This window comes from Cnephaeus nilssonii (assembly GCF_951640355.1).
Source record: "Cnephaeus nilssonii genome assembly, chromosome: 2".
NCBI classification, from domain to species: Eukaryota; Metazoa; Chordata; class Mammalia; order Chiroptera; family Vespertilionidae; genus Cnephaeus; species Cnephaeus nilssonii.
Window position 1 is genome coordinate 36,902,379 of NC_137073.1, and position 14,520 is coordinate 36,916,898.

At 53.8% G+C, this 14,520-nt stretch overlaps 1 protein-coding gene across 3 annotated transcripts in view; it reads left to right on the top strand.

Moving 5' to 3' along the window:
* The first annotated feature begins 10 nt into the window (after positions 1–10).
* PTCD1 (pentatricopeptide repeat domain 1) overlaps positions 11–14,520 on the top strand; it is a 19,406-nt gene continuing 4,896 nt past the window's right edge. For 2 of the 3 annotated variants that reach the window (XM_079782280.1, XM_079782278.1), the window contains exons 1-7: positions 11–123; positions 3,815–4,313; positions 6,090–6,230; positions 9,012–9,230; positions 10,418–10,519; positions 12,472–13,179; positions 14,148–14,264. In XM_079782280.1, the coding sequence (XP_079638406.1) occupies positions 3,837–4,313; positions 6,090–6,230; positions 9,012–9,230; positions 10,418–10,519; positions 12,472–13,179; positions 14,148–14,264 (1,764 nt within the window). In that variant the 5' untranslated portion in view covers positions 11–123; positions 3,815–3,836. Of the gene's footprint in view, positions 124–172; positions 349–3,814; positions 4,314–6,089; positions 6,231–9,011; positions 9,231–10,417; positions 10,520–12,471; positions 13,180–14,147; positions 14,265–14,520 lie in introns of those variants that run through there. The other variant, XM_079782279.1, reaches the window with a different exon arrangement.

Genomic DNA, 14,520 nt, shown 5'->3' on the forward strand with positions numbered 1-14,520 from the left:
GACCCGAGCAATCGAGCGCGGAGTACGGCCCGCCCCGCTAGGCCCGACTAGCTGCCAGCCGAGCTCCCGTCTAACTTGTATCCACGCGCCAGGAGCTCGCGACACAGGCTGCGCCTGCAGGAGGTCGGCCGGGGCGCGCTCCGGGGGCGTGGGAGGCGGGGGGTGGGTGTAGGGAGATGGTGCGCGACGCTGAGAGGCGAGGCGGGGAAGCGGATCCCCGCGGGGTGGACGCGGACGCGGACGCCTGGCCCTCGTTCCTCGGGCCGGACTCGGACCGAGTTCCCATTTGACCCTCACCGGAGCCCGGGATCCGGACGGGAACAGGCCGGGTTGAGCCGGGGGCGTCCGGTGAGGAAACCGGGGATCTGAAGGCCAGTGTGGAGGGGTCGGGTTGGCCTGAGCCCCCCGGGGAGTGTCGGGTCCTCCGAGGGAGGACAGCGGCAGTGTATCTCTTACTCGGGAGTTATTAGCCTGGCAGGTTAATGAACTTGGGCAGGAAGAAAATCACACCTTTATCGTCTCTGCGTGAAACAGCCTTTTCTCCCCTGGCTGACGTGTAGCGTTAGCAGTGCCCAAAACTAAGTCGTGATTTCAAGTGGGGACGAGTGTAAATGATACTTAGAGAATCTGCAACTACTACCTACAAGCTATTCTTTCCATCGTCCCTCTTTGACATGACAGGATCTTGTTATTTAGTATGTTGAAAAGAAGCATATATACTACTATAGATAAGTTTGTTTTTGAAACATTTGATACCTATTTCGATATGTGTATGTATGTGTGTGTGTATATATATATATATATATATATATATATATATATGTATATATATATAGTAAACCTATATATCTCCTTCAGTGCAGGTAAACACTTTATTTAATGTGGCTACTTGAAAATTTAAAATTACATATGTGTTCACATTTGTTTTTATTGAGTTTCAGGCCTCACCAGACACGGAATGATAAGGGTCCTCTGCACTAGTGTCACTAGGATGCTGGTCAAGAGAGGTTGTCCTGTTTGACCCTCACAGGAGCCGGGGTCCCAGCGGGGACAGGCCAGAGGGGCAGTGAGTGTGGCAGCCAGGGTTGAGCAGGGGGCTCAAAGCCAGCCCAGTTGGGAAGCTGACCAGTCTGGCCCACAGCATTGCTGCAGGGCCCCCAGCAAGTCACTCCCCTTCCTGGGCCTCAGTTGTTAATCTGTTCAGTCTGCCATCACCTCTGAAGTCTTTCCAATGGTCATCTGATATAATGAGACCTTAACATTTTTTCATGCTGGTTATTTTGATACTAGAGGCCCAGTGCACAAAACTCGTGCACGGGGGGGAGGGGGGGTGTCCCTCAGCCCAGCCTGCACCCTCTCCAATCTGGGACCCCTCAAGGGATGTCCGACTGCCCGTTTAGGCCCACTGGGATCAGGCCTAAACGGGCAGTTGGACATCCCTCTCACAATCCAGGCTCCCAACTGCTTGCCTGCCTGCCTTCCTGATTGCCCCTAACCGCTTCTGCCTGCCAGCCTGATCACTCCCTAACCACTCCCATGCCAGCCTGATTGATGTCTAACTGCTCCCCTGCCGGCCTGTGTGCCCCCAACTTCCCTCCTCTGCCAGCCTGGTCACCCCTAACTGCCCTCTCCTGCAGGCCTGGTCACCCCTAACTGCCCTCCCCTGCAGGCTTGATCGCCTCCAACTGCCCTCCCTTGCAGGCCTGGTGCCTCCCAACTGCCCTCCCCTGCTGGCCATCTTGTGGTGGCCATCTTGTGTCCACATGGGGCAGCCATATTGTGTGTTGGAGTGATGGTCAATCTGCATATTACTCTTATTAGATAGGATAGAGGCCTGGTGCACGGGTGGGGGCCAGCTGGTTTGCCCTGAAGGGTGTCCCGGATCAGGGTGGGGGTTAGTAAGAAATAGTGGACCTTGAAAATGACTTCAGGTTTTTTCACTGCACAGAATATAGTCAAACACTGCTGCAGTTAATATTTTACCCTTTGTTCTCCCTGTGTGATCTACAATAATAATCTGATTCATGTTGATATTTGCTGTTGTGTTGCTGATAATTACCTGAAAGAGAAGTTGGGGTGCTTCACTGGGCTGGAAAAAGTTTAGCTAAATCAGAAAGCAGGTCTAATTACGCAAGTTTATCTATATACTAGAGGCCTGATGCACAAAATTCATGCAAAGGGCTCGGCCCCCTGCCGCTGCTGCAGCTGCCTTGGCCCCCTACACTGTGGTGGCCACCTCTGCTTCAGCCCCCGCCACTGGGCTTCGTCCAGAAGGTCGTCCAGTATAATTAGCATATTACACTTTTATTATTTATACTAATAAAAGAGTAATATGCTAATTAGACTGGGAGACCTTTTGGAGACCTTACAGACATCCTTTCAGACAAAGCCGGGGGCTTGGCCGGCCTGTAAACAGCCCCCAAACGGCCCTCAGCCCCTCACCCAGGCCAGCCATGCCCCCCAGCGGGGACCCTCACCCCCATAGGGGTGTGGCCAGCCTGCAAACGGCCCTCAGCCCCTCGCCCAGGCTGGCACCATTCCCAGTGGGGACCCCCACCCCGATGGGGGTGTGGCTGGCCTGCAAACCGCCCCAGGCCCTGACCCCCAAGGGCACCCTCACCCTGATCCGGGACTCCCTTCAGGGCAGACCAGCCAGCCCCCACCCGTACACTAGGCCTTTATCTATACTAATAAAAGAGTAATATGCTAATTATACCGGGAGACCTCTGGACGTCCTTCTGGGCAAAGCTATGGTGGCGGGGCCAAGGCAGAGGCAGTTAGGGGAGCTCAGGCCAGGAGGGGAGGGCAGTTGGGGGCGAGCAGGCCGGTGGGGGGGGGGCAGTTGGGAGCGAGAAGGCTGGTGGCGGGGCAGTCGGGGGCGAGCAAGTCGGTAGGCAGAATGGTTAGGGGCGATTAAGCAGGCAGGCAGGTGAGTGGTTAGGAGCCAGCGGTCCCGGATTGCAAGAAGGATATCTGATTGCTGATTTAGGCCCAATCGGGCCTAAACCGGCAGTCGGACATCCCCCAAGGGGTCCCAGATTGGAGAGGGTGCAGGCTGGGCTGAGGGACACCCCCCTCCCATGCACGAATTTCGTGCACCGGGCCACTAGTTACAGATATAAAGCTCTCGCAAGTGCCAATCGCACGCATGTTTCAATCTGTCATTGTCGATCGTGACACTTCTATTATAGAGAAAGGGCAATATTGCTGAAACCGGTTTGGCTCAGTGGATAGAGCGTTGGCCTGCGGACTGAAAGGTCCCAGGTTCTATTCCGGTCAAGGGCATGTGCCTTGGTTGCGGGCACATCCCCAGTGGGGGGTGTGCAGGAGGCAGCTGGTCGATGTTTCGCTCTCATTGATGTTTCTAGCTCTCTATCCCTCTCCCTTCCTCTCTGTGAAAAATCAATAAAATATATTTTAAAGAAAAAAAAAAGAGAAAGGGCAATATTAAAATATTTCTTCTAATTAATTTCCTTTCAATGTGCATGAATTTGTGCACCAGGCCACTAGTAGCTTGATAATATCACTAGCTTATATCTGTTGAGTGCCTACTGTGCCCAAACTGTGCTGCACGCTATGTATCTGAGACCTCACTCAAACAGTGCTGTGTGGGTGACGTTGTCGTTAACCCCAGTTTACAGGTGAAGAGACTGAGGCCAGAGCAGTGAGTGCCCAGGGACTCGTGGATGGCTGTTTGGCAGAACCTAGGCTTCCTAACCTCAGGGCTCATGCTTGTAACCACTTCTCTGTCTTCCTTCTGCCTTTTTGGGTTATGAACCTGAGTTGACTTCATTATTTTTCTGACCTATGCCAGGCCCTGGAGGTAAAAGCCAGAGATGGACCTGGTGAGACTTGCCCGGCTCGTCTCCAGCCCCCGCCCCCTGGGACTGTCCATCCTGCAACAGCTTGACCCTCTCAGAGCCCGGTGGGCAGGAGGTAGGGAAGGGCCTGCGTGGCTGAAGTCCACGAGGCTGACTGGGCCAGTACCAGCAGCCTTCAGCAGCTCCCTCGCTCAGCTGCCCCTCAGCCAGGGGAGCCAGAAGAACATTCGCAGCCTCAGCTCTGACCCAAGCCAGCCCAGCCCCAGGGCCACCCAGGAGGAAGAGGAGGAAGAGAGTTTTGGGACTCTCTCCGATAAATATTCCTCCCGGAGAATGTTCCGCAAATCGACGCCCCAGTTGTATAACCTACGGCTCAGGGAGCAAGATGAAGAAGATGATGAAAGGGAACCGGAGCCAAAATCATGGCAGGGCCGAAGAAACACTCCTAACTGGTACTTCTTTCAGTGCAAACGCCTGATCAAGGAAGGAAAGGTGAGGGAACCTTTGGATTCTGCTGCTCCTGGCTCTTACATCCCTGGTAGCTCAGTTTTTTGTGTGAGGGCCTGCCCTACCTTTTCAGTCCCTAAAGGTTTGGGTGCTCAGGGCTATTTTCTCCTCGGTCTTCACTCACCCTGGGTGCTGTACCAGGTGACCCACCAGCCTCCTGGCTTTCAGTGCCCCCCCCCCCCCCCCCTCACTGCAGCCCGGCCTTAGATGAAACAAGAGTATTGATGAAACAAGATTGGCCAAACGTTAATCGTGGGCTCCTGATCTGTGTATCCAGCTACCTCTTCAGCATCTCCCTTACACTTACCCACATTGACCTGAAATTTTCATTCCCAACCTTGTTTTCCCTACACTTTCTTCATCTCACTAAATGGCAACTCCATTATTCCATCTGCCCAGGCAAAATGACTTCAGGTCATTTCTAACTCTTCCCTTTCTCTCCCCAGCTCTAACTTCAAAATGTTGCCAATCCTAACATTTCTCACAACATTGCTGCTGAACGCCGAAGCCTAGCCTTCTCTTTGCCCCCTTACACCTGTCACAGGTCTCCCCACCATCTTGCCATCTCCTGCCTGGATGCCAGCTCTAAACACAGAGCCGTCCTGTTGAAGCAGAAAGCAGTTATTGTTACTCCTCCCTCCAAAACTCCTAATATATTCACTGACATTAAAGATGTTCACTTTCTTAGGTATCGATAATGACATTCTGTTTATGTATAAAGTTCTCTTAGGGGTATGTATTGAAGACTTTATGAATGGAATGATAGGATGTCTGGAATTTGCTTTTAAAAATTCTGTTTATAGGGTGAGTGCAGAGTATAGATGAAACAAGATTGGCCAACGTTAATCACTGTAGTTAACACTGTTCTCCATTTTGTGTATTTTTGGAAGTTCTTGTAATGAAAAATTGAGAAATGAAGAGAAGCAGAGTCCTTACAATGGCTTATGAAGCCTGCAAGATCTGCCACCACCACCCCTCTGTCCCTCCACTTACCTACTGCCGTCCTCCAACTCCCAGGCAGACTCCTGCACTGGCTGTTCCCTCAGATAGACATGGGGCTTCTTCCCTCACCTCCTGCAGATCTTTGCTCACCCATCACCTTCTGAGGCCCTGCTTGGCTATCATATCTAAACTGAACCTCCCACACCCTCTGGCACTTACTGCTTCATTTTTGTTCGTAGCACCTGGCACCACTCGACCTATTAAATATTTTTCTTAGTTATCTCATTTGGTGTCTGACTTTTCAAACTAGAAGATGAACACCAGGAGGGAGCTCCCTCTTGTTCTCAGCTGTATCCCCAGCAAATAGATCTTGCCTGGCATAGAGGACTCAGTAACTACTGGTTGAATTAATGGATGAAAAAATAAGGAGTAAAGGAGTGAACCAAGGATTTAAAGGGGAATGGCTTAGGGGTGGGGATGGGTCAAAGACAGCTGTGGGCCAAGGGAGTTTGCAATTGGAGGAAGCTGGTCACTCCAGGCTGTCGTCCACACCATCGCAGGGGGCCGTCGGTGTGGGGGGGAGAGTTCCCACAGGTGGTGGGAGTCCTGTGGGCGTTCCTTCCTGGCCACACAGAGCTCCCGTGCTGCAGAGCACGGGACCGAGAGGCTGGTGGCAGAGGCCCAGGGCGGGTGTTTAGCTCCTGGGCAGGCCTGGTCTTGGGCTCAGGGAGGGTCCCACAATTTCAAACTCCCTCCCTCTGCTGAGGGTCTCTGAGGCCACCCTGAACCCGCTTCATTGTTTCCTTCTTTCTCCCCCAGCTGGTTGAGGCCCTGGACCTGTTCGAGAGGCAGATGCTGAAGGAGGAGCGACTCCAGCCCCTTGAGTGCAACTACTCGGTGCTGATTGGGGGCTGTGGGCGGGCTGGCTACCTGAAGAAGGCTTTCCGGCTCTACAATGATGTGAGTGGGGGCAGAGGGGAGGCAGGGGCAAGACTCTAAAGAGCAGGGGTTTAGGGACCAAAAAGAGCGGGGTGCTGATCCTGAATGTGTCACCTGCTAGCACACGACTCTGGGCAGATGATTTAACCTCCTCGGCCTCAGGTGCATCATCTGTCAATGGAGGTGATCGTGGGTAATTACATGAGATCACATGGGAAGTCCTCCAGCATCTGCCTGGCCATGGACGGCCCCACCGATCGCTTCTTTTTCCATTGCCAGTTTGTTTGTGTTCCTTTTCTCTTGTCCCTGTCTTCACACCTCCACCACCACTACACACACACACACACACACACACACACACACTCACACACGCACACACACACACACGCACACTCACACACGCACACGCACACTCACACACTCACACGCACTCACACACACTCACACTCACACACGCACACTCACACACGCACACTCACACACACTCACGCACTCACACACACGCACACTCACACACGCACACTCACACACACACTCACACGCACTCACACACACTCACACTCACACACGCACATGCACACACACTCACACACACACATTCACACACTCACTCACACGTGCGCACACACACGCACACCACATGCACACGCACACATGCACCTTCCTTTCAAAATTGGTCCCTTTTTTATTTTTTTAAAGTTGGCCCTTTGAAAAAGGGTTTTTATTCTCTTGGAACATGGTTTTACTTTGCATTCACCCTCCTCTAGGGTGTGTCGTATTTGTTATTCTCAGAACCAAGAAACTGTTTCCTTTGTGAGTCAGGAAAGAGCAGTGGACTCTGCAGCAGTGATCCCATCTTCCCCTGCATCCAGAGGCTGGGGCATCCTTTACTCCAGCAAGGATTCTTGGGAGCCTTAGTCTTGTCATTTGGGACACTCCTACTCCAGGCCTGATCATCTCTATGGGGAGCAAGGGGAGGAATTGTCCTTACAAATGATAAAGTAACATATTCTTTAAAAGACGTGATCAAATGTCTTGGCATAGAAAAATAAGAGGCTGGCTGCCCTGATCAGCACTCTAGCCAGCAGGAAAGCACTCAGGTGCTAAGTGAAGGGGGTGGGGTGGGGTGGGAGCACATTTATTGTGGCTCTCGGTTAAGAGTCCTTAGCAGCCCTTACATTTGGAAGATCCTTAAGTGACTTCCCACACGTCACCTCCTCAGAGAAGCCCAGGCCATTCTATTTAACCTTAGCTATTTCCTATTACTTTGCTGCTGCCCCCCAATAATAATTTTATTTTAGAATAATTTTAGATTTATAGAGAAGTTGCAAAGATAATATAGAAAGTTCCCAAATACTCCCAACCCCCTCCTCTATGTTAACATCTTACATTAGATGGTGCATTTGTCAAAACTAAGAAACCACTGTTAGTTCCTAGTTCATTGTTGTTAACTAAACTCCAGACTGTATTTGGATTTCACCAGTTTTCCACTGATAACCTTCTTTCTGTTTCTGATCCAATCCAGGTTCCCATCCTGGCTCCTCCAACCTGTGACATTTTCTGAGGTTCCTTGTTTTTCATGGTCTTGACAGTTTTGAGTAGTACTGGTCAGGGGTTTTGTAGAATGTCCCTCATTTGAGAATTTGTACATTCTCATGGTGAGACTAGGGTCATGGGCTTGGGGGAAGAATATCGCAGAGGTGACGTGCCCTTCTTATATAAGGTCTTCACGACATCACCATGACTTACCCCAGGAGACATTTACCGTGGGCTCTTGGTGACGTGGTATTTGCCAGGCTTCTCCGCCACGAAGGTACTATCTTTCCCTCTCCAGCCTGTGTTCTGTGGGTGTCCTTCACAGCACTTTCTACAGCTGTTGGTTACTTATTTGTCTGGTGTGTGTCTCACCCTCAGTGAGACAGGCTGCATCTGTCCTGGTAACCACTGGTAGCCAGTGCCTGACTCGTAGTAAGTTCTTAGGACACCTCTGTCGACAGTGTGAATACACACCAAGTGTCCGTCATCCTCGAAGTCGGGATCACCGTCTTCATTTTTCAGACGAGGAAGCCGAGGCCTGGAGAGATGAAGGACTTTGTCCAAGGTCGCCCTGGGGTTAGGGCTCTTCGCCCTCTTCCGCAGCAGCTCCTTGCCTGTCCTTGGTCAGGCGGCCCTTACCTGGGAAGCAGCGAGTGCTTGACTTTACCAGGAGTTGGCACCTGGAGGGCTTCATGAGCACAGTGTTAGCCCCAGCCTGGGGTTTGTGACTCCGCAGGGTGGGGGCCCCTGAAATGTGCTGTAGTAACGTGCTCCTGGCCGCTACTGGCCTGGGGGTCACTCTTCTACCCAACCCTTTTCGAGGCGACAGCATCATTCCTAACTTGCCCACCACCGTTCAGTTAGGAAGCACTGCAGTGGGGCTTTGATTGCCTCCCACCCTTTCCCAGAGCAGATCCATCCCAGGCCCCTCAACAGTCAGGGTGACCTGGCTGGCCAGAGGGTAAGGCATCAGGAAGCCCCTGCTTAAAGCACCTCGGGCCGCGGGTGAGCTGATGAGCGCCCTGCGGAGGGTCGTTTCTTGTTGGGTGTAACTGGGTTGCAGGATCAGTTTTCAGAGTCCCTCCGGCTGAGGTGGGTTTGGAAAGCCGAGCCCTGATGTGTCACTCAGCTCTGCCTTCGCGCAGGCCCTGCTCCCAGGCCTGTTCAGTGCAGTAATGGAGTCCCCTCCAGTGCCCTTTGGGTGCCTGTCACCTGTGTGTCCAGCTGGTCCCAGAGCTACCTCTAAGTTTCTCCCCATCCCCACAGATGAAAAAGCGGGACCTGGAGCCCTCCGATGCCACCTATACAGCCCTGTTCAATGTCTGCGCCGAGTCCCCCTGGAAGGACTCCGCTCTGCAGAGTGCCCTAAAGCTACGGCAGCAGCTCCAGGCCAGAAACTTCCAGCTCAACTTGAAAACATATCACGCCTTGCTGAAGGTGACAGCCAAGTGTGCAGACCTTAGGATGTGCCTCGATGTGTTCAAGGTGGGGATGTCCTTCCGCCCTGCCTCCCACTTGGGACCTGTCCCATGTAGCAGGTGTGAGGCTGTGGCCATCTGTGTCCCTCACACAGGAAGGTTCGGGGACCAATGAGACAGGCCCCGTGCTGGGCTCGGGGGTTCACAGGTAAATCTGACGAGACCCTGATCTCAGAGGCCTCGGTCAGACAGAGAGACCCCTAACCCCATGAGGACGGTGGGGTCTGTGCATGGCTGTGTCGGACTTGGTGCTGCCACGGGGAGGGTGGCCTCATAGCACTAAAGATGAGTCTGCTCACCGGGGAGGGCCTCCTGCCTAGAAGGAGTAGTGGGAGCCCAAGCCCTAGTATCCAGGGCGCTGGGTGAGTGGAGGCACGGGAGTGCTGAACGTGGGCTTGTCTGCATTAGAGCTTTGACTTGTAGCTTCTTATCTTCCTCAGCAGCCCCATAAGAAGGTTTTTAATATCCAGCTTACAGAGGAGACCAGTACAGGGTTCGAGTGTGGAATACCATGAGCGGGTGATAGGTGTGCTTGCTCAGCTTGCAAGGAAGTGGGACCGATGTGAGTTCACACTGAAACAGCCTTACGGGAAGCAGGGAAGGCTCTAGGTCGCCACAACCAAACCTCAGAGAACCGGGGCAGTGTCAGGGCTCAGCATGCCCTTGGCAGCCTTGTCCTCACACTCTTCCCTCAGGCATTTCTCACTCTGTTCGTACCTTCTACCCAGAGTGACGCGACTGCTTTCCCCACCACATGTAGCAAGGTCCCACCTGCCCATTCCAGGTTAGGGGACCTGATGGACTGTCCAGGCACCACGTGGTACAGAGCAGCCTTTGGTCAGTCCTGGGTCGGTGACCTTGAGTAAGCCTGCCCTGCTGGAGAGGCAGAATTATGGAGTTTGCAATTCAATTTCCAGGACAGGGGCTAAAAGTGACCACTGGGGTGTTCTTTGCAGAGGGGTGCACAGAAGTGGTAAGAGCAGCTGGGAAAGAGAGGAGGAGGAAGTGTAGGCAGCAGTTGGACAGCTCAGCTCAGGAGCTGGTTCTGAGCCAGCCAGCCAGATTCAGGCTCCACGTCTTCCCAATGTGCAGACTTGGACCTGACCCAGGAATGTCTGTCCTGAGCCAGGCCCAGTGGGCGGGTCTGGGCTCTGCCACAGGTTCCCAACAGGACCTCCTCATTCCCTCCCCTAGGAAATTGTTCATAAAGGACATGCGGTCACAGAGGAGACCTTCAGTTACTTGCTCGTGGGCTGCATCCAGGACAAGAAGACAGGCTTCCGATATGCCCTGCAGGTCTGTCCTTCCTGACTCTGCCTTCCTGCCTCTCCTGTCCCCACCACCCCCACTCCGTGCCCCTGTGTCCGGTGTAGACGATGATCCTTTGTGCATTGCTTGAGCTCCTGCTACTGCCCTGGGCTGGGTGTTTTTATATTTGCCATATTTTGGTCTTCCCAGAGCACAGTGCTCCCCACCCCACCTCATTTTACAGATGGCAGGGAGAGGAGGCCCTAGGCGGCGGTGGTGGCATGGCTGCTGAGAGTGAGGGCACAGCCAGCTCATGGTCTCCTACTCTGCTCGGCTGCCTTCTGTGTAGCCGGCCTGCATCTACCAAGCTTATGGTCCCTGCAGCACATCTAATGGGGTACTTGCTCAACCATATCCCACAGCCACCCCCTCAGCCTCTCTGCAGGGGAACCCCAGGAGCTGCATGTAGTTCTGGGAGAGTCTCACAGACATCAACGTTGAGACATTTTGCTCTCATCCCACCTTGGATTCCCAGGAAGAACTCCACTCATCAGCTGGGTAGGCAGTATTAGCAGCGGTACCATCGCTGTTCTAGCTCCTCCAAGTAGAGAAGGACTGGCAGCTCACCTAGAGCCCTCCTACTTCAAGGGTAGCCCTCAGACCAGCAGCATCAACCTTACCTGGGACTTGCCAGGGTCACAGACCCCTGATCTCCACCCCCCCACACACACACATAACACACACACTGCATCCAGATCAGCATTTCATCAGGATCTCCAGGCAGTTGGTCCACACAGAGTTCAAGCCCTAAGTGATCTGAGACAGCCTTGGACCAAATGCTTGCCCCCCCGCCCCCCATGCAGACTCGCTGGAAGGAGTGGCCACCGGCCACCCTCTGGCCATCAGCAAGCTTTATAGTGAAAACCAACCAAGGCCTAGTTCTTCCCTCTCCTTGGCCTGGATCTGTTCTAGTTAGAAACAGTCTGTAATACTAACAGCTATGCACAGTGTCTTGCACTTGCACTTATTAAACTGCTTGAGCGAGGCACCAGTAGCCTCGTTTTACAGATAAGGAAACTGAGGCTCCTTATGTAACTTGTCTTAGGTCCCACAGCCACTAAGCAGTGGAGTTGGGACTGGATCTGAGGTTCGTCTGACTCGAGAGTCAGAATTCTGCCACCATGGGATAGGGTCTGTGTCCCTGCTGAAGCTCAGTTCTGTCATCGTTCCCTGAGGAGGTGCCTGCCAAGACCCTTGCCCTCCTGTCTGGTGGATAGCTACCTTCTTGCTAGATGTGCCCATCTGGGCCTGACCAGCCCCTGCCTCACCTGCACAGTGGTCCCTGATGAGGGCAGAAGTCAGAGCTCTAGGCCCACTGAGTGTGGCTTTCACCTGAGCACAAAAAGAGGAGCAAGTGATACCTTGAGCCCATGTGGTGCCCTCTTGGTGTCAGTCACCCAGACATCACAGCTTTTTGGAGAACACACAGCATACTGGACACTGTGCTGTGGGGATGAAAATGATCTCATTTCATGAGGAAATGGGGCTGCCTAGGCCCACAACCTCACTAAGTCCCCCGCCACCCACACCTGCCTTATGCTCTCAAGTGTGAGAAAGCTGCCTGGGGCAGGGCACACAGTAGGCACTCAGGGAGTGCAGCTGAATCCAATCCTTAAGTCGGCCTAGACTCTTCCATAACCTAGCCTCTCTGGCCGTCCACCCCCAAGGGAGTACAGAGGTGGGCAGAGGCCTAGGGAGAAGCCTATTCCCTGGTACGGGGGCCCAGAAGGATGAAACAGAACAGTTTTGGGGTGAGCTAGAGGAAAGGAGTGATACTCCCCTGAAGTTTCCCATAGAGTTCGCAGGTTCTTGCCCAGAGCCTGGAGTGGAGTCATACTCGGTCCTTCCTGCACCCTATGTGTTTGCCAGTTGGCTGCTGGCTCAGTGCCTTCTCCCTCCTGAGAGGGAGCATGGAGCTGAGGCTTGTTTCTCCCTGGCAGGTGTGGAGGCAAATGCTGAGTCTGGGGCTCCAGCCAAGCCGGTATGGCTACAACCTGCTGTTGGGGGCAGCTCGGGACTGCGGCCTGGGGGACCCAGAAGTAGCCTCAGCACTGCTCCTGAGACCCAGGGAAGAGACGCTGCTGCTCCAGCCCCGGGCAGGTGGGCGGCAGGCCAGGAGGAAAGCCCAGGCTGGGATGGTTGACAGCATGTCAGCCAAGCTGCACGTGGAGACCCTGGAGAGACAGCTGTTTCTGGAACCTTCTGAGGCACTTGAAAGGCCTCCAGAGCCTCAGGAGGCCAGCGTCCCCAGCAAGGCCCAGCCTGAGATGGAAACCAAAGTGGATCCTGATCACACTGTGGCCCTTGCCCCTGTGGTCTCAGAGCCGCCTCCCCGGGAGCTGGAGACTAACCTCCTGACCCTGGGGCCGGTCCCCCCGTCGGTGGTCTCCTTTGGGACCGTGACCACGTCAGCAGACAGGCTGGCTTTGATGGGGGGCCTGGAGGGCTTCCTGGGCAAGATGGCAGAGCACGGACTCCGGCCTGACATCAAAACCCTCACGCTTCTGGCTGAGGTGGTAGATCCTGGTAGCCCCGCAGAATCCTCACTGCTGACTGTCCTGGACACATACCAGGTGGAGGCCGATGTGACATTCTTCAACACTCTGATGAGGAAGAAGAGCAAGCTGGGTGATCTGGAGGGGGCAAAGGTGAGCGTGGAGGCAGGCCCAGGACTCTGCTCTGGAGCCCTCCTTCCCCCTCCCTCCTCTGACCTTCCAACTGTGGGACTATCTTCCCTGCCAGGTGTGTCGTCCATTTCCAGTCAGTGGGCAGACTGTCCAGAGCCCATGTTCTGGGCCTGGGCTCAGGTGAAAAGCTGGGAATCGAGCGAGCTACCTTCCCAGCCCTCTTCAAGGAGCTCACAGATTGGTGGCTGGTGGCTCCTGAGTATCCCTACCCTTCAGCCACCCCACCTCACTGACTTCACACTTACTCTGTGCTAGATGCTGTTCTAAGAGCTCCACATCCATTTGTTTCTTTACTGACCACACCCACTTCACTGATGAGGACACTGGGCCCTCCATTTATATGACATGTTTCTATGTGATGCCTTTTTTTTGCCAGAGTTCTCATCTGGGCACTTGTGAACATCAAAGATGACAAAGACACAGCCTCTGCCATCGGGCTCACAGCGCAGAGTGCACCTTTCTCTAGAGAAGCTACATATGATAGAGCCCCTCTGCAGAACCTTCTCTGGGTCAGCCAGCACTTACCACACTGTTGTCGGCATCTCCCACCCTGGACCCTTAAGGCCTCTGGTACTCCATGGACATTGAAAGCCCAAGTGCAGGGATGGATGGCCAACAGAGAAGTAGAGAGGGACAGGACTATGAAGGGCATTCAGGGAGAAGGGACAGCATATTGGAGGCAGGCAAGCTAGAATGCGAGGTGTACTTGCAGAACAGCTGAATTCTGGGGAGGTGGCTGGACAGCACCCTGGGCCCTTGAATAATGGGCTGAGGCCAATGCCCAATGTGGCCAGCAGAGGGAGCCTGAGGCCTTGGAGCAAAGCTCTACCTCTCGGATCTCCAGCATCCAGCCAAGGGCTTTGACAGACAAAGCTTTTGCTGGGGCTGGTGGGGTACAGCTTATGGTGATGCCATGTCTATTCCCATAGGCACTGCTGCCAGTCCTGGCAAAGAGGGGAATTGTCCCTAACATCCAGACATTCTGCAATTTGGCCATTGGGTGCCATAGACCACAGGATGGTCTGCAGTTGCTGGCAGACATGAAGGTGAGTGAGCCCAGGCCTGGGCAGGACCCATGGTGCTGAGGAGCACTGGAGGTGCTCAGGAAGAAATCTGGGTAGGGGGGAAGTTGGGGTCCTCCCAAACCTCTGCAAGGTGTACTTATAGAAAGCTGAATTATGGGGAGCTGGTTGGATAGAATAAATTGTGGGGATGGGGGCAGGGAGAGGGGGGTCATTCTAGCTTCAAGTGTAGAATGATCATAGGCCAATTTGGGAGAAAGTAGACGCTGGTGAGCTGCTG